General features: G+C 48.5%; 2 protein-coding genes across 3 annotated transcripts; one reads left to right on the top strand and one right to left on the bottom strand.

Moving 5' to 3' along the window:
* Positions 1-7,248: 7,248 nt before the first annotated feature.
* Positions 7,249-17,516, bottom strand: LOC107512597 (BLCAP apoptosis inducing factor). Its single transcript, XM_016148293.2, has 2 exons — positions 17,385-17,516; positions 7,249-9,178 (listed from the first exon to the last, which is right to left on the bottom strand). Exon 2 carries the CDS (start codon positions 9,000-9,002, stop codon positions 8,739-8,741), a length of 264 nt encoding a protein of 87 aa, XP_016003779.1. The 5' UTR covers positions 9,003-9,178; positions 17,385-17,516; the 3' UTR covers positions 7,249-8,738.
* Positions 10,873-13,399, top strand: NNAT (neuronatin). 2 transcript variants are annotated; one of them, XM_036229427.1, is made up of 3 exons: positions 10,970-11,148; positions 12,082-12,154; positions 12,388-13,399. In XM_036229427.1, exons 1-3 carry the CDS (start codon positions 11,077-11,079, stop codon positions 12,612-12,614), a joined length of 372 nt encoding a protein of 123 aa, XP_036085320.1. In that variant the 5' UTR covers positions 10,970-11,076; the 3' UTR covers positions 12,615-13,399. The 2 variants fall into 2 exon arrangements, with proteins under 2 accessions (XP_016003777.2, XP_036085320.1); XM_016148291.2 differs by lacking the exon at positions 12,082-12,154 and having other exon boundaries at positions 10,873-11,148.
* Positions 17,517-18,455: the final 939 nt, after the last annotated feature.

The raw sequence follows: 18,455 nt of genomic DNA, 5'->3' as shown, positions 1-18,455 counted from the left end.
CCACTGCTAATCAGAGCTGTAGTCAGAACCCAGGGGGCAGAAAAAAAGCTTCCAGAAGAACATGGAGATTAGTTTCCTGGTAAAATGTACATGATTCAATTTTGTCCTAGCCACTGACACAACTACTCCCTTCACCTCCACACTTAATCCCATACTCTAGGGCCCCTCTCATTACCTGTTCTTGCTCTTCACATCCGGGCTCACACAGCCCTCCTCCCTCCAAATGTCAGTGTGTACGAAACAGCACCTTCCCTGACCCCAGTGTCCCCACCTCCTTTTTCCCTCTTGCTTTGTCAATCAGATTTCAGATCACCCCCAACTCAGGTGGGCTTCTGCCCCTTCTCCGCAGTTGCTGTGGCAAAGGTCCCCACAGGTCAGATTCAGGGGATGCCCTCACCTCCTCGACTTCTGTGCATCTGGCCCACCAGTGACCACCCTGACCTGTGGAAACTCTCTTCCCTGGGCTTCCAGGAGCCCCACATTTTTGCTCTCCTCCTCCAGCCCCTCTGCTCAGTCTCCTCAGAAGAATCCTCTTCCTGCATCCATCCCTAAAATGTCAATTACAGCTCAGTGTCTGGCCCCCCTCCGCAAACTCTGCACCTTCTCCTTTAAGCTTATCCCTCATTCTCCATCTACCCCTCACCTTGGGAGTTTTCCACCCTTCCTTTGTGAGCTCCAAACTTTCCAACTTGACAACAGCTCTAGTCAAGGTCATCAATGGACATTTTTCCTCCTAACCATCCTTGTCCTTGACCTTGCCTCCGATTCATACAGACAGGAAGACTTTAGGTGAAAGCCCTTTCACCCTTTCTTCTATAATGTCTATTCTTACTTCCTCTCAACTCAGCTCAGAAATTCTCTCTGACCCCAATCCTAACTCTAACAGCTTCTCCCCATTATCCCAAACTCCCTAGGGCAGATGGCTCCATGTTTTGCCCGTGTCCCAAGCATATCGCTGGCCATCTTCTTAGTAAATATCATTTTAGTATCTGTATGTATTTACCTTTTTGAATGTTCAAGATCAGGCACCACATCTTATTCAGTTTCATTAACAAGTGAAGACCAATAATGAAGAACAATAAGGAAAGAGAAGTTTTTACCAACAAATTAGGAAAAAATTTTAAGAATACCCAATGCTGATGAAGATACAGTGGAATAGGCAGTATTATTTAGTGTGAAGGTGAATGTGATTTGGAGTAGACTTTCTGGAAGGTAATGTAAGTCAAAGAGAAGGAGAGAGAAGAAAAGTTTTAAGAAAGGGCAAATGGCCTATATATTTATACAACATTTATTGAATGTTTACTTTGTGCTAGGTATTAAAATTCAAAGATAAATATTTTTTCAAAAAAATGAGTCAATCTACTTCCTAGTCTATAAATTCTGTTTAGGTGAATTACATACTAATCTGTTGCATTTTTACTAATAAGTTTTTACATGTGTCCTTTTACATACGGATCTGCAAAGAGTTTACCCTCTCTGCTTTTTAGTTCTGTTGGTGATTTTGTTAGACTTTGCAAATATTTAATGTAGTCAAATTGGTTGGTTTTTGCTTTCTTGATGCCATTTTGTTACTTTTCAGCTTAGTGGGGATCCCTCATTCAGGCACTTGTTAAATATCCAATTCCTTTCCTGCCTGGTTTTGGACTCATAGCTCTTTATGATCTTTTAAAATAGTTTCTGAATTTGGGCACATGTTCTGATGGGAAGTTGGAAATAAATTATTTTTATTTCAATAGTCAAAGCCTCAATCTTAACCGGCCTTCTCCCCATGGTGCTGACTCTGAGCTAAGCTTTTACTGGCTGATTATGATGGCATCAGGGCCACAGCCTTCTCAGAGAACATGCCACCTGGACAGGGAATGGGAAGGCTTTGGGAAGGCATGATTCCAGGCACAGTGACAATGAAATACAGGCAGGAGTTTAAGAGGTGGGAGCAGAAAGCCTCTCTGGAAGTCCTGCCAGGACAGTGTGTGTAAAGATGGGTGGCTGAATCTAGTTGGTACCTACCAGTCCTGGAGGCTTCTGATTGTACAAGGAAACATTACTCAAGAGAGGGAGAACCCAACAAACATTACACAAGAGAGGGAGAACCCAACCTCATCCCTTACCTGCATCAACCTACCTGTGTAGACTCTGCCAGGACATTTCGCCATCAGTAAATTCTTAAGCAGTTACTGCCAAGTTCATCTTCAAGGGGGCTGCATTCATCATGATTTTTCCATGCTCTAAGATGTGAACTGGACCCAGATCCTGGGGTCACCATGCTCCCTATCCAATTACTGCCCTAGGCACCAATGCATCTGAGGACAATGCTAGAGCTAGAAAGGAACTCAAGGATTATTTAGTTCAACTACTTCATTTTACAAGTGGGGAAACTGAGGATCAGTAAAAGGAAGTGACTCACAGCCACCTTTTGCCACAGAGGACACCAGCTATGGAGCCTTTTACGAGGTTCTTCTCACATATCTTTCTGAGATATTAGTGTCTATGATATGTGTGTGTAAATGTCTGGAGGTTGGAAAATATTGTCACTTCAGAGTTGCCAAAAGGAGACTTGGGAGGCAAGCTCAGTTCCACTACTTCTAGGAAAGACTGGGCCACCTAATTCCTTAGTCTAGAGATTGATTGGTTGATTGGGCCATCTATCCATTTACCCCCCTGGTCCACCAACCAGCAGGTTGTGTGCCAGCCCTGGTCAGGTGGGTACTGCGCCTGGTCAAGGGACAAAGATCAAGCCCCACCCTCAAAGATTGTGCAGGGTATTGATGGACAAGCTAAGAAATTGGAACCAAAGGCAACAGGGAGCCACTAAAGAGCTGTGTTTGCCTTCCTCCCTCAGAGACCCTTCCAAGTCTGCTTTGACTCTAAGCTAAGATTCTTGACAGTTCTGCACCCAAAAGATTTAAAGTTTATTCTTTAATACCAAAAAAAAAAAATCTTTTGATTAAACACTTCCTTGTTTTAACACACTTTCTTTTAACCAATATCGCTGAGACTGGAATAACAAGGGTAAATGATACTTCACAGAAGATGGCTTTGGAGACATCAGACTTCCTGGTCTAGCCCCTCCTTGGAGTGTAGATGGGCAAACAGAGGCCTAGAGGAGAAGAGTGAGCAGAGCCGAGCAAGGTCACATGGGAAGTGGACGGGGATCAGGGACTCAGCGCCTCAGCTCCCTGCCTCCCCCTTCTCCCTGGGGGCTGCCACTATGGGTGCAGGTCAGGGAATTGGTAGAGGATTTAGCTTTGGAAGAAGTAGTGAGATATCCAAGTGCAGACGTTCCACAAATTGCCCAGGAAAAGAAGTGAGAGGTCAAACCACCCAAAGAATTAGTCTTCGGAGAGGGTTATGTGCAGCCCATATCTGAGAGAGCACTCAAACCTATCCCTACACTGTATCGTCATGAAGAAAAGGCTAGACAGGCAGCGATTTCTAAGAGGGGGAAAATAATCCACAGAAGGTTTTGGGCAAGCTGGTGGCCAAGCAGGGACATAAAGGATTCTGGCCTCTCAGGAAAGAACTATGCCTTGGTGGTCCTCTCCCTTTTAGGATATTGTAATTTGGGGGCTTATAAAAAATAAGGAAAACCATGCTGAGGTGCTGACGTATGGCCTTCCAAATAATCTCTCTCCCTAACTCCACCACATCCTGGACAACATGGCACTGTAATCATTTGCCTACAGGACCAACTCAGTGCCCTCCCTCCTGCTGAACTGAGCCCCTCAAGGAGGGCCAAGTTTTATCCTGCATCATATTCTCAGAGCTCCTTGCATGAATGAATGAGTGAAAGAGTTGGATGATCAGATCGCATCACTGTGAAGTCCGAGCCTAATAAAGATCGGTGGGGGTGGGGGGGGGGACACAGAAGAGAGAACATAACATTAGTGAGAACTACACTTTGAGCCAGGCTACAGCAGATGATCTCCATGTTACAGGTGAGGCAACTGAGGCTCAGGAAGGCACAGTCACAAAGGTGATGGCATAGGGTCTGGGGCTCCCAGAATCCTCTCTTAAGGTTCATCAGTCCTAAATGGTTCCCCAAGTTCACCTCTTGTTTGAGTCCCAACAGCCCAAAGGGAGACCAAGGACTTCTGTCTGAAGCTTCTAGCTACTGCTCTACCAGCTTCCCTCCTTTACCTTGAACCTGCTCTATAATCAAAATTTTTCTCAAAATATGGAATTCTCCCCCGGAAGCCTAGCAGACCAAACTCTGCCCCTCCTCTAGCATCCAGGAATACGCTGGGGTAGGAAGGTGCTGGGCTGAGCCAAGCCTCTCACAGTCAGGATTAGCTTCCATCACTTGCTGAGATGAGCACTTCTTAGTTCTACCCTCTTGTCAGTGAAGTGACCCTTTCACCCATCATGAGGGGGTGGTGGGTGAGGGATGAATACTGCACTGGATGCCAGGAGACTGGATTCTGTCTCTGTCAGCCAACTGGACACAGGTGACGACCCTCTGATGGCCTCCTTTCCTGCAGCTATTCAGTGGGAGTCAGCTTTCCTTCTATCGCTTCCTCTGGTCTCCTTCCTCCCCAGCTTAGCTTCTCTTTGTGTCACCTATCACGTCACCGACCGTCGCTCCTTAGAGCTACTTCTCCTCATTCCCAATGATCTAGACAGGGCAATGGCCTTCTCGACAGCCCTGCTGCTTTCACTGCTCAAATGTTAACCTGTTCCCTAGTGAAAAAATCCCACTTGGAATGCTGTTCTAGTCCCATTAGATCCGTGTTTGGGCTGGTTCCAGTCAGCTGGAAACTGAAGAGTTCTCGGGATTGAGCTTTGGGTCTGCCACCACCATGTCAGCCTTAGATCCCCCTCAGTATCTCTCAACACACAGTCCTCTAGCTTTAAATAGACTGATCTCTATCCCAAGAAGTCTTTTTAAAAGGTTTTGATTCTAGAGTAACCAGATACTGGTGGTCCCTCATTTTATTTTCAGCCCAATCTCTTTATTTATAAGCACAGAGATCCTTGATTAGATGGTGGGAAATAACATCTCATTTATTATTTCCTTCTCGATTATTTATACTTGTCCTCAGGTTTTAGCCCAAACAGCAATCTTCCCCAGCCTACATCAGATCCCTTCTTAGACTACTCTTATAGCGCCTGCCACAATCCACATTTTTATATAAGTATCGATATATATATTTGTGGGATTATCTACCCAATATCATTCCTTTCTTATTAGCTTAGATGGCTCCCTGATGGCATGAACTGCTCACCTTGTCCACCGTGTGGCTCCAAAGCCTAGTCCTGCATGGGATTCTGACAAGGACCTGCTGACTGATACTTCAAGCCCCCTTGGGAGATAGGAGGAGCCCAGTCAGTATGGAAGAGGAAGTCTGCCTAGCACTACTAACACTAGCACTCGACAGAAAGCCAAGTAAAGTACTCTAGGCAAATGGACCTCCAGGGATATGGATGAAGTTCAAGAAAGCTTCCTGACAGAGGAATATCTGGGCTCACAAGGTACACAGACTAAAGCATGAAGCATACACGGGCTGTCCTGCAAGGGCACTGCCACTTTCCCAGAGCTCAGTCACCCTTCTCAAGTATATCCAGGAGGAACCTAAGATCCTAAGGGAAAGGGTTGCCAGTATATTATCGCTAGGAAGACTGTGTTTGTGCATAACACCACATTTTACCTATAAGGAAACTGAGGCGCAGAGGAGGGCACAGAGCAGTTCCTAAAGAAGCCCAGAGACCAGTGGAATCGCAGACCATGACTTTCCAAGGCCTGGTGGCCCTGCTCTTTTCCACAAGAGGTATCAACTTGTCATTTTCCTGAAATTCATTTCAGGAAGTGGGACGGGGTGCTTCCAGCACTGTCTTGACAAGGTGGAAAGCACTGTTGGGCAAACAGAATGCTGACTTGGCAGTCACCTTAGGAGGGGGTGGGCTACAGGCTCCTCGCTGCAAATAGTCAGAAATCTTTCAGAGGGAGGCCTGTTTGTGACTCTTAAGCAGGCTTGACCTACAACAGAAAGCTGCTTTCTGAGGGAGAGCAAAATAAGCAATAATCTTGGCTTCATTTATCATCCAGGTGCCTCCACGGGAGTGGAGCCACGAAAGCCATTTTTATTTGTTTTGTTTTTGGAATTTGCAATTGTCTATTTTCTTAAGTCTTCCCACTAGGCTAAAATTATGCGGTCCTGGAGAGTCAGGCCTAGGTCGTGCCCCTGAAATCCCCAGCAAGCACGGTACAGGGACTCAGTGTTTGCTGAAAAATCCATCTTTTCTACATGTATGATTCCTCAACTTGTCAAGATGTTGCTGAACTATGAAATACATCCAGGAATCCAGAAAAGAATTCACAGATAAAAGCACTAGAGAATCAGATAGGAAAAATACTCAGCAGATATAATCAATAAAAATGCCCTTCTTTGAAAATTATCTTTAAAATGATTAAGTTTTGGCAAGTTTTAATTAAGAAAAGAGAAAGCGCTTACAGCAACACTAAGAATGAAAAAAATAAAAAACTGACAATCAATGGGGAGATTTAAATGGAGAGAAAACAACATAAAACATTATAGCAAGAAATTAAAAATCTAGATAAAACGGGTGAACTTTTATGAAATTACCAGAGCCCTTTCCCAACTGTTATCTCAATAAACCCTCACAATAGCTCTGTGCCTTGGACAGGTAGTACTCCTGTTACATTTTCTAGAAAGAGGAGAGATTGAGAGGTAGACACCCAGCACAGGGCCCTGATAAACTACCTGCTTTGTCTCAAAGGTCACAACCATGGGAGCACGTGCACATCGATGACACTGAACTGCGTCGCTGTCACGCTTCCAGCCACTGCCTTAGGCCCCCAGGTTGGATGGCCAGCCTTATTTATTTTTCCACTTGAAATGCCATAAGGGGTTTCACTTTATTTTTACTTCAAAAGCAGCACCATAAAAATCCTTGATGATTAGAGCTCCAGCTGTCTTAAGTTGTTTGTCAAAGGATCGGTTACTCAAATCTCCTATGGAGGGAAACAGTTTCAGGCGAGAAGCCATGGGAGCTGAGAAACGCAAATGTCTCATCTCTAAAAACTTTCAGACTCCCTCCTGTTCAGCGCTTGGCCTGTCCTGCTCCCCCTTCCCAAACTCTACCATCTGCTCTTCGAGAGCAGATCAAATTTTTGGGCTAAGGTACTCCGGCACCAAGGACTCAGCCCCTCCATGCTACCTCTTGCCCCACATCAACTTAGAAATCCAACACCACGACCCAAATGGACTGCAGCCACATAAAACCACAGAGTAAAGTTTATAAAGCTTTATTAAACATTTCAAACAGCTGTGCAATGAACACACCAGAAACAAAAGCTCCAGAATAGCAGTCCAAATGTTCCACAAGTGTGGCCTCGCGGTCCCATTCCCTAGGTGGACTGCCTCCAGTTCTGTCCTTTGCCTGGCCCACCTCCCTCTCTGTTCAGACAAGAGAAAGATGGATGGTTTAGACTGGAAGGATAACCATGCTGATCCCCAGTGGGCAGGGGCCAGGAGAAAGTCTCATGTGCCAACACTTGTTATTGAAGCGCAGATAAAGAAAAAAGCAAGTGACAGTCACAAAGTCTTCCTGTGTATTCTTCATAATGTACAGTCTATATGTGCAGGACTGAAGGAGCTCCCGGCATGAGGACGATGGCCACTGCTCCCCTTCGTCTTGTCTGAACCACCTCGAAGTCCAGTGTGCTGGTCACTCTGCAATCCCCATGCTAAATAAAAACTGTAGCGGCACCTACGATAGCTAGCTATTGCTAAACCTCAAAATCGGAACACGTTCGATAAAGCTTCTTTAAAAGGAATATACACATGTATTTGTATACATTACACACACACATACAGCACACCAAAAAATATCTAAACACCTATCAAGGGGATCGTGGCTGTTATGGACCACGCAAGTACTCTCCCATTCACTCGGCTGGGGACTGCTAGATCTATGTGAACACGCCACATCTCAATCCTGCAGAGCATGCACAGGAGATACAATGAGTCCCCCCTCCTCGGGACAACTGAGGGAGGCAGGAGGAAGGGCAAAGGAGGTGAGGCTGAGCATGAGCCCAACCACCGAGGTGAAAGAGCAAGATGTATCCATTATTTCTTTCTTTCTTAAAAATCAAGTGGAAAAAATACTGGAGATCTGTGAACAACAAACACTCAAGACATGTTTCTGTCTGCTGACCAGAGAAAGGAGGATGAAAAAGCGAGGCTCTTGGGCGTCAGCAATCTCTTTAAATTAGAGATAAGTGCAAAAATGAGCCCTGTCTTGGACAGGTACTCCTCCAAAAAGGAAAGGGGTAGAAGAGAACTAAAGGGAAACCTGGAGAGAGACTGAGGAGTTGGGAACATTCTGGAAAGGGAGGAGACCCTGACAAGGAGGGGTAACGAAGGTGACAATGAGATTGGCATTTTATCTGCCCAGGTCATGCTGGGGTGGTTGACCAGGATGGGTGCAGATCCCTCATAGGAATGAGGCAAGGGGGGTGGCCATCCTACCAGCTGAAACCAAGATGGGGACAGAACACACACAACCACAAGACCACCCACGACTATAGGACTCTACGATAAAAGCACTGGTCAGTGCTATTATTCACATTATAAGGATAAAACATCACAGGCCAAAAAGGCGCCGTCAGGAATGTGGCACCCGCCAACTGCGGGATTTGAAACTCCAATGCTTTATGACCTATGTCAATGCCTCCCCTCCCGTCTTCTGCTTCCTTGGAAAGCTAACTGGGCAGGCTGTTAGGTGCCCACAACGCTGGGGTCGTGTGCTGATTCTGGAAGCGGGGAATCAGAGCAGTGGTACAGGAAACAGTTTCCCCAGCAGCTATAGCAGATGAGGAACAGGGCTGCCAGGAAAACCAAGGCACAAATTGTGCAAGGCTTCCGCTCTAGGAGGAAGCTGAGCAAGTAGAAGCCCATGAACATGGAGTGGCTGAACCACAGGGCGGGGTTGAGGGGCTTGGGGATGAGGAGGACGGGCAGCAGCCACTGGAGGCAATACATGATCTCTGCCGGGCAGGGCCTTCGCCAAGGCCGCCGGGCACCGCTGCAGGAACCGACCTAATGGGAGCCAGTGGGTGTGGGCGGCTGCCCTCTGCTTTCTTCAACCCTCACTCTGCAGGAGCTGAGCCGCTGTGCTCTCTGGCTGTCAGCCCGGGATCACCAAGGCAGCAGGGATCCTGAAGAGAAAAGTCAACACAACAAACAGACAAAAAAGACAGATAAACAAACAAACAAAACAAATAAAAAAAAAAAAACAGGAACAGAATGTATACTTATTTGGGAAAATGGATCATGGTTAACAACAGCAAATGTGAATGCCCTTTCCTCCCTGCCCACCCATGGAATTCTACTCCTCTCCAAGTCACCATTTCAGGAAGCCTCCTGGGATGTCTCCCCTGGGCTTCTCCTGGGCTCCGCCAGAGGGCTCTTCCAGCAGGTCCCGCACAGTGGACTGGCTTTGCCTGGGCCCTGCCCAGTAGAGATCATGTATCGCCTCCTGGGGTTGCAGCCTGTCCTCAATGGGTCCAGACCTCACAATACCGCCCTGTGGTTGCCACCGGATGGCTATGGGTTTCATGCTGTGCCCTGACAGGGTTCAGCAGGTGCTCAGTGGAGAGCACAGCAATTAGCAGTTTAGCGGCTGCACACTGCCAGCCAAAGATCGCAAGCCTTGGATCTTTGCAAGCCCTAGGAAGCTGCAGCAGCGGCAAAACCACCAAATATTTTGTTTTAAGATGGCAGTCTGGGATGAGCTTGCCTTTTTCAAATAGCCTGGCATCATTTTGCCAAAACCAGCCAACTTCTTTGAAAGTCGATGTAGAAAAAAATCACCATGCTACTTTGTCCAAACTACCTCACTTGATGCTGGCACTGTATAGAACCTGACTTCTGTGAGCTTATAATCAAAATTAATTTTCTACCCACATAGGGGCAAATGCCATTTGGCCCCTGTGCCAGGGCAGCTTGCTGGAGAGAGGTGCTCTCCAGCCGCCCACTAGCGGTGTGCCGGGGCCGTGCTCACAGACCGCGTTTGGGTCTTCCCGCTATGCCTGGAAACCGAGCTATGGCAGCCACAACCCTCTGGTGGCGGTAGTACAACCCGGCTCCAGCCACCCACCGCAACGGGTACAAAAAATCTTGCGGGATGAAGATGACCTACCATGGCCTGGGGGTAGAAAACAGAGGTTGAAATGACCGTCCAGCAGCAAACTACCCCAGGGCTCGTTCCGACCACTTCTTGGGAGAGCTCAATCTATCCCGTCCGCGTATACAAAGGCGCCAAACCCTCCCGCATCCCTCCCACCGTGTAGATAGATACCTGGTGACTATCACTTTCCCTAAAGTTTAGTGCCTTCGCTAGGCTCCCCATAATCACAATTGCCGTAGACCTAGCAACGTTAAGAAGCGGGACTCGAGTGATCACGGAAGGGTTAGGTAGGCGCCGAGACTCTCATGAAGGGTTAGGTAGGCGCCGAGACTCTCATGAAGCAGAGGACGTGGGCTTACAATGCATGTTATATCAGAAAAGGAGTGCTGAGGAGGGGGACTGTGAATCCAGGGCTCCTGAAAGGGGCATCTTTTTTTGCTGTGCGGGGCAGATGATCCCGCTCTAACTTAGGTTTCCATCTGTGGCCATGGTGGGTTGTGGTACGGCACTGGACACTGGGCTTGAAGAGAAAGGTCCCATATCAAGAGGCGCGCACCCCCAACCCTTGCCAGATGTGCTACTCACAGTTGCAACTCCCCTTCATTTTGCACTAAAATTCAAAAGTGGGCACGGCAGAATATTCTGGAAAGGGATAAGATGAAACTCGGGAGGCGGGGGTCGGTGGAAAGAGCAGATGGATTATTTTTTTCCCTCTTCTGACGAATGAGGAGTGCCCCCGGCTACCCCTCCTTATGGACCCCCCCATGCGCGCATGCGCAGTTGGGTGGCGGGTGGGTACTTAAGGCGCGGCCGCGGCGGCTGCAGCAGTGCGCCCAACAGCGGACTCCGAGAGACCAGCGGCCCTCGGCAAACCCGCGGCCTTCGGCGGCACACGCTCTCAACCACCCACCTAGCGCACTCGGAACCATGGCGGCAGTGGCGGCAGCCTCGGCTGAACTGCTTATCATCGGCTGGTACATTTTCCGCGTGCTGCTGCAGGTAAGTGTGCCCAGGGTCTGGGTGGGAGAGGGGTCCCCATGCGCGCCCCCTGGACTGGCAAGCCCACGTCGCTATTGCCGTCTCCGCGATCCATCCTATCCTGATTGCCGCAATCCCTGTGCCCAAGTGCCGCGGCCGGCACCACGTGCCCCCACCCTGCGCCCTCCTCCTAGCGCAGACCCTTCTTGGTGCGCCCGCGCCTGACCGGGAACAAAGAGTTGGGGCGCGGCGGGCGCCAGCCGCCGACGAACGCCGAAGCTCTTAGCGACCAACGTGGTAAGAGAAAACCGCTACACCCAGACTCGACCCCAGGAGGGAGGCGGGGCACTTCTGTTTTTGCGAAAAGAGACTTTACAGCTCACATAGCGAAAATTTTCCGCCTTGAAAAATTGCGCATTGCGGGGAAATTTTCTTAAAGAAAAAAAAATAGCGCTTGCGGGGTTGGGACAAAAAATAAGTTAGAAAAAAGCCCTTCTCGAACAAACAAACAAACAAAAACCCCAATCCACAACCTATTAGAAGAAAAGTAATTCGCGGGGGAAAAAATTTAATTCAAGAAAATGCGCATTGCAGGAAAAATAAATCAGACAAAAGCACTTGGCAGAAAAAAATGCACTAGATAAAAAGCGCACTGCAGAAAAAAATTAAACAAAGGAACAAAAAAAATGAATCAAATTAAAGCGCTTTGAGTAAGACAATTAAGAAAAGGCTCTCTGCTGGAAAATGGAAGAGGAAAAAAAGTACTTCCAAAAAAAAAAAAAAACACCCAATTCACTTTATTAAAAAAAAAAAAAAAAGGCAAGGTGCTTTGTGTAAAAAGAAACCAAAGAAAACGCTTTGCCCATAAAATCATTTACTCTAAAAGCACCCTTTTGCAGAAGAATTCCCTGCTAAAGTAATCCTTTGCCAAAGGGATCACATATTTCCTTCGAGGTGTTCCTGGAATGTTGCATTTACTGGGTAGTATTCGCTTTTCGAAATCCTCCAGGGACCCACCCAGCGCATTGCAATTAGTGAGGTATACCTAAGTTATGGGTCTAGTCAGATTGCCACCATGCAGCTTTCAGCACATCTGGAAAAGCTCCAGCTGTCCTGACTCCTGGACAAGCTGCCCTCTTGTTGGCCTCTCCTAGTGAGACAGGTGGGCAGGGCAGAGGGTGGGGCACAGGTGGGCACAGCAGTGCTGCAGACAGGCTGTGGGTGCCCCCCCCTAAGGGTAGGTCCTGGGTCTCATTACAGGTGTTCAGGTACTCCCTGCAGAAGCTGGCGTACACCGTGTCGAGGACCGGGCGGCAGGTGTTGGGAGAGCGCCGGCGAGCCCCCAACTGAGGCCCCAGCCCCCAGCCCTGGGCGGCCGTGTCATCAGATGCTCCTGTGCATCTCACCCAGCACGGGAGCCAGTGCCGCGCAGGAACGGGGGGTCCCCTGTGCTCTCTCGCCAGAGGAGCACTTGCCAAGGTCAGTGAGGGGCTGGCAGGCCCCCGGAGAAGCAGCACCGACAATGACGACAATATCAAATCCTTTCCCAACCCCTTTGCACCTGTCCCACTGTGGGGCAGGGTGGAGGGAGGAGGGGGGATGGGGGGAGCAGATCTCTGAGATTTGGGCATAGGCATTCTGATCTGGACCAAGTCGGGACAGCGACATCCAGCCCCACAGCCACGGCCATGCCAGCAGGCCCCACCACAAAGATCCAGACAACCACACCAGCCAGCAGAATGGACATTCCAACATCACCAGCCAGCAGCCCTGAATCTCTGAGCAGCAGACAAGGCACCAACTGCGTGCCTGTGTGGCGGGACTAGAGGGAGTGGGCGAAGGAGGAGGGTTAAGAAATGGAATGGGGCCCTCTTACTGTCCCTTGCCTACGGCATGTGCATTCCAGCCTTGCACCTTTGCTCCCTCGATTCCCCTTCCCCTTCTCTGCCTCCCAAGTCCACCCCACCTGAAAGAAATGTGTCACAAAATTCGGACCTATTCAACCAATAAACGAATCCCATCTTTACTAAAACACCTTCTCCAAGCCCCCAGCCCCTCACTGATCTTGCTTTTCCTTGGTCTCACGCAATTGTGGTAAATATTGTGGTAATCGCTAATTGTATTAATTGTGTAAGTGTGCATTAGTTGTGTTTCCCCAGCTAGATTGTAAGCTCCTGGAGGACAGGGACCACCTCTACAAAAAATAAAAACAGTACCTCCCCCATCTCGCAGTGTCCCAGGATCCTGCAGGGTGGTGGAGGCACACCAAAAAGTTGGTTCTTGTAACTAATTTTGCGGCTTCGACACATACTTCTAAGTCTGGGCTGATGTGCCCATTAAGGAGTAGGCACACTACTTGGGAGGAAAAGGGAGGGAAGGAGGAGGAGGCAACAAAATGGAAATAACCTGTGACTTTCACACACCTGGTTCCATCTCAAAACTGTCCTGAGATAAAGAACCACATCCTCTTCCCCAAAGAAAAGGTCTTCACTTGCGGTCTCAGAATAAGGGACCACATTCCTTTTCTGAGAGGGGTGGGTACCTTCACTTGTTCTGGGATAAGGGGCCTTGGCAGGTCATCAATGAGAAATATGGGAGGAGGGGAAACATGAGAGTAGCCCTCAAAATGGGGGTACTAGGCACCAATGGGGGGCTGGTTGTCAGGACTTCAAAACACACAGCCTTTTTTCTCCATCCAGGAGCCACAAGGAATTGAGCTCTGGGCAGGGCAGGCACTGGCTTGAACAATGACTATGGAATAAGCATGAGCTGTGGTGCCTCCCCCACCCAGCTCATCCCTCCAGGCCCCTATAACCTCTACCAGAACCACTACAAGGGCATTGTGCCTGGTCTTGCTATTCTCTAGGGGCTCCTCCACTACCCCTAGGAACCAGTGCCAACTCACTCTCCCCATTACTCGGTTCTCTGCTTCTCCCAGCATTAGACTCCATACTATGAGTGCTTACCAGGTCCCTGGCCTTGGGTTCTCCCCTGCCTTCACGTCAGGGTGGGTGGGTGAACTGGCTGCTCAAGTCCAGACTTCTCTCTCCCCTCTCCCACTCCTCAATGACTTAGGGTTCCTTTTACATGGGGTCAGCTGACTGCCTCACCAAATGGCCTTGCCACCTGTTTGGCCTTGTCTGTGGCTTTTTGTGTCCCTGTCACTATACACCTGTTTCTGAGTCAACACTGAGGGAGTTGGAGGGCCATAAATTTCTTTCTGCCACTTCCTCAAATCCCTTAGTCACAGACAATTCTGGAGCACAAAGCATGTCGCCCCCTTGAGCCTAATGTTTCCCTTCCCTAAGCAAGTCTCTTGTATTTCACAACCAAACCACCAGCACCTCTACCTTCAGTTCAGCATCAGAGAATTATGGGGGTAGAGCATGGTGACCTCAATCTTGATATTGGCTTTGCCATCAATTAGCCCACAGAACCTGGACAGGTCACCTCCTACCCCTCACCTTAGTTCCTCTCTGTAAAAGGGTTGCTAAGATCCCAGTGAACCCTAACATACTAGAAACATTCTATCAAAGTGGCAATCAGGACTCAGGACCAGTGGGGATGTGTAAATCATCTTTTTTTGGGCTGGACGGCTACAGCTTCCATCATAGCCTGAAGGTGAGGCAGGTCTCCTCTTGTCCTAGGGTGACTTATCAGCAGGCAATGCCCATACCTCCCTTCTGAAGCCTATTTCTTGGCAGGCCTCAAATCTGGGAGTTTCTGTGGTTTAGTACCCCCACTCTAAATCTCCAGATCCATGAGCATATTTCAACATAGGTTCTCAGTGAAGGCTGCCCCTCCCCTCTGGGGCTGTGCCCACAGCCCTACTGCCCAGTATGCTCTAACCTCAGCCCAGTTATAAGGGAGCTGGTCAGGGAGATGGGCTGCATCAGAATAGAAGGGTCTGGTTGCTCTGGACACAGCAGGCCCTTTAGCCTCCTGTGCCCTCTTTAAAAGGCAGAAGGCTGCTGGAAGCCCCAAGGCTTTCCAGATGATCTTGGCAAAGCCCACCTGTGGGGCTTCCTTCATCCATCCATCCATTCACCACCAGGATTCAGAGCACGGCATGGTGAGATGATTTCTAGGCAAGGGCTACCCTGGTGGCCTGTACTCATAGATGGGCTTGAGTGAGCAACATCCACTTCCTCGATCCCTGAACCCTCATGTTTTGGCAGCAAACACAACCCAACAGAGAAGGCAGAAGGAATGGATTCTCTTTCTATTCTCGTGTAACGCCTAGATGTCTGGTCCAAACACATCTTGTTTACAATTTTTCCAGAAACAATACTATTAAAACATTTAATTCTAATGGGGGCAATGGGAGTTGAAAATGACTAGTTTTATTGCAAAGTCCTTAGTCCACAGGGCTAAATGTCCACAGGTCTCCCACAAGATTTTGTGCCCACAGGGCCAAGGATGGGACTGTAGCAACAGGCAAGACTGCCCCAAGAAGGATATTAGTTTCTTAGCTTAACAGTTGAAGTTAAGCCCCATGGGAGTTCAAATACCATGACTTTTAGAGGTGTCGGGTGTTGCGTGACACCGTTAACTCAATCTGTGGAGTATTTCGATTATGATTGAAGGAAGGGCAGGGAGGACAAGTTTCTTGAGTTTCAGCTATAGGACAGCAAGTTTATTACATGTGGGTTGGGTAAGGGTGAAGGTTTGCTGTGAGCCTTTTGCTAAACATCTATTTTCAAACTTGTATCTACTCAGAAGCCAGCACCCTACAGTGAGAGTCTGAATTTGCAGTTGTTCTACCACTAGAGGTTTAAATGTGCACAAGTGTGCACACGTACGCACACAAAACATTGGTCTAAGAACAGTCTCTTTTCCCCTAGTGACTTCTTAACTTCCTCTATATGCCCAAGAGACCTGTCACCATCTTCTTGGGGAAGAATCCTGTTCACCATCCCCTTGTCCCCTTCTCCCTTCCATAGGCCCCATACCACAGCAGGATCCAGATTCCTGAGTATTCCCAGAACAGGAAGTTAGGGAGGCAGGCAACACATGGTCCTAGGTATATCACACAGTGACAGGTTTAAATGGAATACATATGTTTCAAATATGAGAGAACAACAACAAAGAGATGGTCAAACCCAGATTTCGAATTCCTCTTTGAAACAACACATTACAGATAAAAGGTTAAACTGTTTTTGGCAGCAATTCTAATAAGAACAATTTCAGATATGGAATTGATCTGGTCACTGGAAACCAACCAGAGCTCTGAATCTTTTAACAGATTTGCTGAACATTAATTAGTCTCGAATTTAAAACAAACAAGATCTAACACTTGGCATCAGCACTTGAGCTGGAACTTTTTTTTTTTTTTTTTTTTTTGGTCCTGGCTTTGGTGTTGCCATCCTGAAGGCTGAGGGGATGGTTGGACCATGTCATGCAGGGCAAAGAGAAGCTGTCCCCAACACATCAGTTCCCTGAAAGGGATAAAACACGATCCAAATCTATAAACAATAGAGACCATTTCTTTCCTAGGATAGACCCGTCTGTCCCAACATTTAAGCCTTGAAAAGAAACACGGAGGCCTGGAAGGAAATTAAAGATGGTTTGGAAGAAGGAAGGAAAAAGCAACTGTCCCCAATCCCCCATTTTTTTTCCAGGCCATTAGTGTGCTAGCCATTCTGCTCCTTCAGTTGCCCTTGAAGGCCACTCCCCATATATGTTGAAGAAAAGAGAACGGGTGTCCTGATTTAATGTAAAGTTAGAGGGAGTAAGAAGCACCCGCGACTCAAAGCAGAGAGCCGACCTATCATCCCAGACACCAAAGCGGGGGCCCAGGGCAGGAGACCCTTTACTCCTCTCTCCCCCACGCTCCTTCTGATGTAAAAATGAGGCTGAAGTGGCGGAGACAAGAGTGACAGGCATTTCAGAAACCGGGTCCCCTGCCATGGGCCCTACTGCTGAAGTGGGAGAGTCGCGCCCTCGCGGCCCCGCGTTCGCGTGCTCTGCCTGCCCCATGCCAGGAGCAGACAGGCGAGTGCTGACCTTGCAGGCCAGAGCGAGAACTCAAGAGTCCCGTGACCTGCCCTAGGGCCGTGAAGGGACCCCCAAGGCCCAGGCAGGGGGCAAACAGGGCAGTCACGTGACACTGAACATAGGTGGACCCGAGGGTGTGAGGAAGGAAATCCCCAGAGAGAGATCGAGAGACGCCTAAGGTGACCCCAAAGGGACAACATGGCGGCGAGGACTCATTGAGGACCTCTCATCCCGCCCCCAAGAGGCCGACACAACGGTACCTGCTAGCCCTGCCATGGCGCCGAAGCCACTGTCGCTTTCGCTGTCGCAGCCTGCTTCCACCACAGCTCGCCACGGACGCCGCAGGAAACAGGGGAGACGCCCCCTTCGCCTTCTAGTCCTACCGGCCGAGGACCCCTTCTGGGATTGAGCTGTCTACTTCAGACGCCTGATTATATGACCCAAATTGGGGTCTCCCTCGACCAATGTCCCTTAAATATCCGCCCCAGATGACACTTTGAAAACTTTCTATGTACGTATACGGCACTCTGGGGGCTCTGAAGTCTTCAAGACTGAAGAACTTTTAATCAGGCGAATTCTGGACAGTCCCTAAATCTCGGGCCCATGGTCCCCTCATGCATATGCAGCAGATTGTGATTTTTACTCATTGAGCGCTGAGGGGGCGCGTCTTAGTCTTTGTAGGTGAGCTACTGTTGCCTGTTGTCCACGTGGATGACCTGTGTACACCGAGAAAACCTTTTCGTAGCTCAAAGTCCGCCCCCTTCCTGGCCATTTCACCAAGGGGCCAAAGCTCAGGAGCGGGAAAATCTAGGCTCAGGATTTAGGACCAGACTTGGGCTCAGGACCTTACTTCAACCTTTGCCCTATACCTTGGAGAAGCCACTTGCCTACCCCAACGTTCAGCTTCCCCAGGTCTGAAGAAATGCCTGTCTTACAGGGTTGTTATGGCGATTGAGTCAGTGTATTCTTTTAGCTAATTAAGAACATTCCTTGAGTGCTTACTATGTTAAGTGCAGTGCTAAAGGTGAGAAGGTAGAATGGAGGGCGACATAGGCACTGTTCTAACTTCAAGGCTCTGCCAGTCTAGTGAGAGTGTTGGGGGAAGGGAGAGGAAAGATAGTTATTAAATAAGCACTATAAATCATTTTAATTGAATCAATATATAATTATGCATCATGGGAAGTCCTGTGGGAGAAAGTAAAGAATGTTATAAAAAGTTAATAGAGTCCTAATGTAGAGTGAGGGGTGAGGGTGTACCCTCCTTGGGAAGCTGGGATTAAGGCTGAGAGACCATGGACAAGTAGGAGTTGAACAAGGCAAGAGTGATAGGG

Source organism: Rousettus aegyptiacus, unplaced genomic scaffold (assembly GCF_014176215.1).
Source record: "Rousettus aegyptiacus isolate mRouAeg1 unplaced genomic scaffold, mRouAeg1.p scaffold_m13_p_12, whole genome shotgun sequence".
Classification (NCBI taxonomy): domain Eukaryota; kingdom Metazoa; phylum Chordata; class Mammalia; order Chiroptera; family Pteropodidae; genus Rousettus; species Rousettus aegyptiacus.
This window is presented reverse-complemented; position numbering and strand designations above follow the sequence as displayed.

What these genes read in the sequence shown, in the direction of transcription:
- LOC107512597 (XM_016148293.2), bottom strand. Translation starts at nt 9,002, where the DNA reads ATGTATTGCCTCCAGTGGCTGCTGCCCGTCCTCCTCATCCCCAAGCCC.
- NNAT (XM_036229427.1), top strand. Translation starts at nt 11,077, where the DNA reads ATGGCGGCAGTGGCGGCAGCCTCGGCTGAACTGCTTATCATCGGCTGG. An exon ending in TTTTCCGCGTGCTGCTGCAG is followed by an intron (nt 11,149 to 12,081) that starts GTAAGTGTGCCC and finishes ATTTCCTTCGAG; the next exon opens with GTGTTCCTGGAATGTTGCAT. An exon ending in AGGGACCCACCCAGCGCATT is followed by an intron (nt 12,155 to 12,387) that starts GCAATTAGTGAG and finishes GTCTCATTACAG; the next exon opens with GTGTTCAGGTACTCCCTGCA.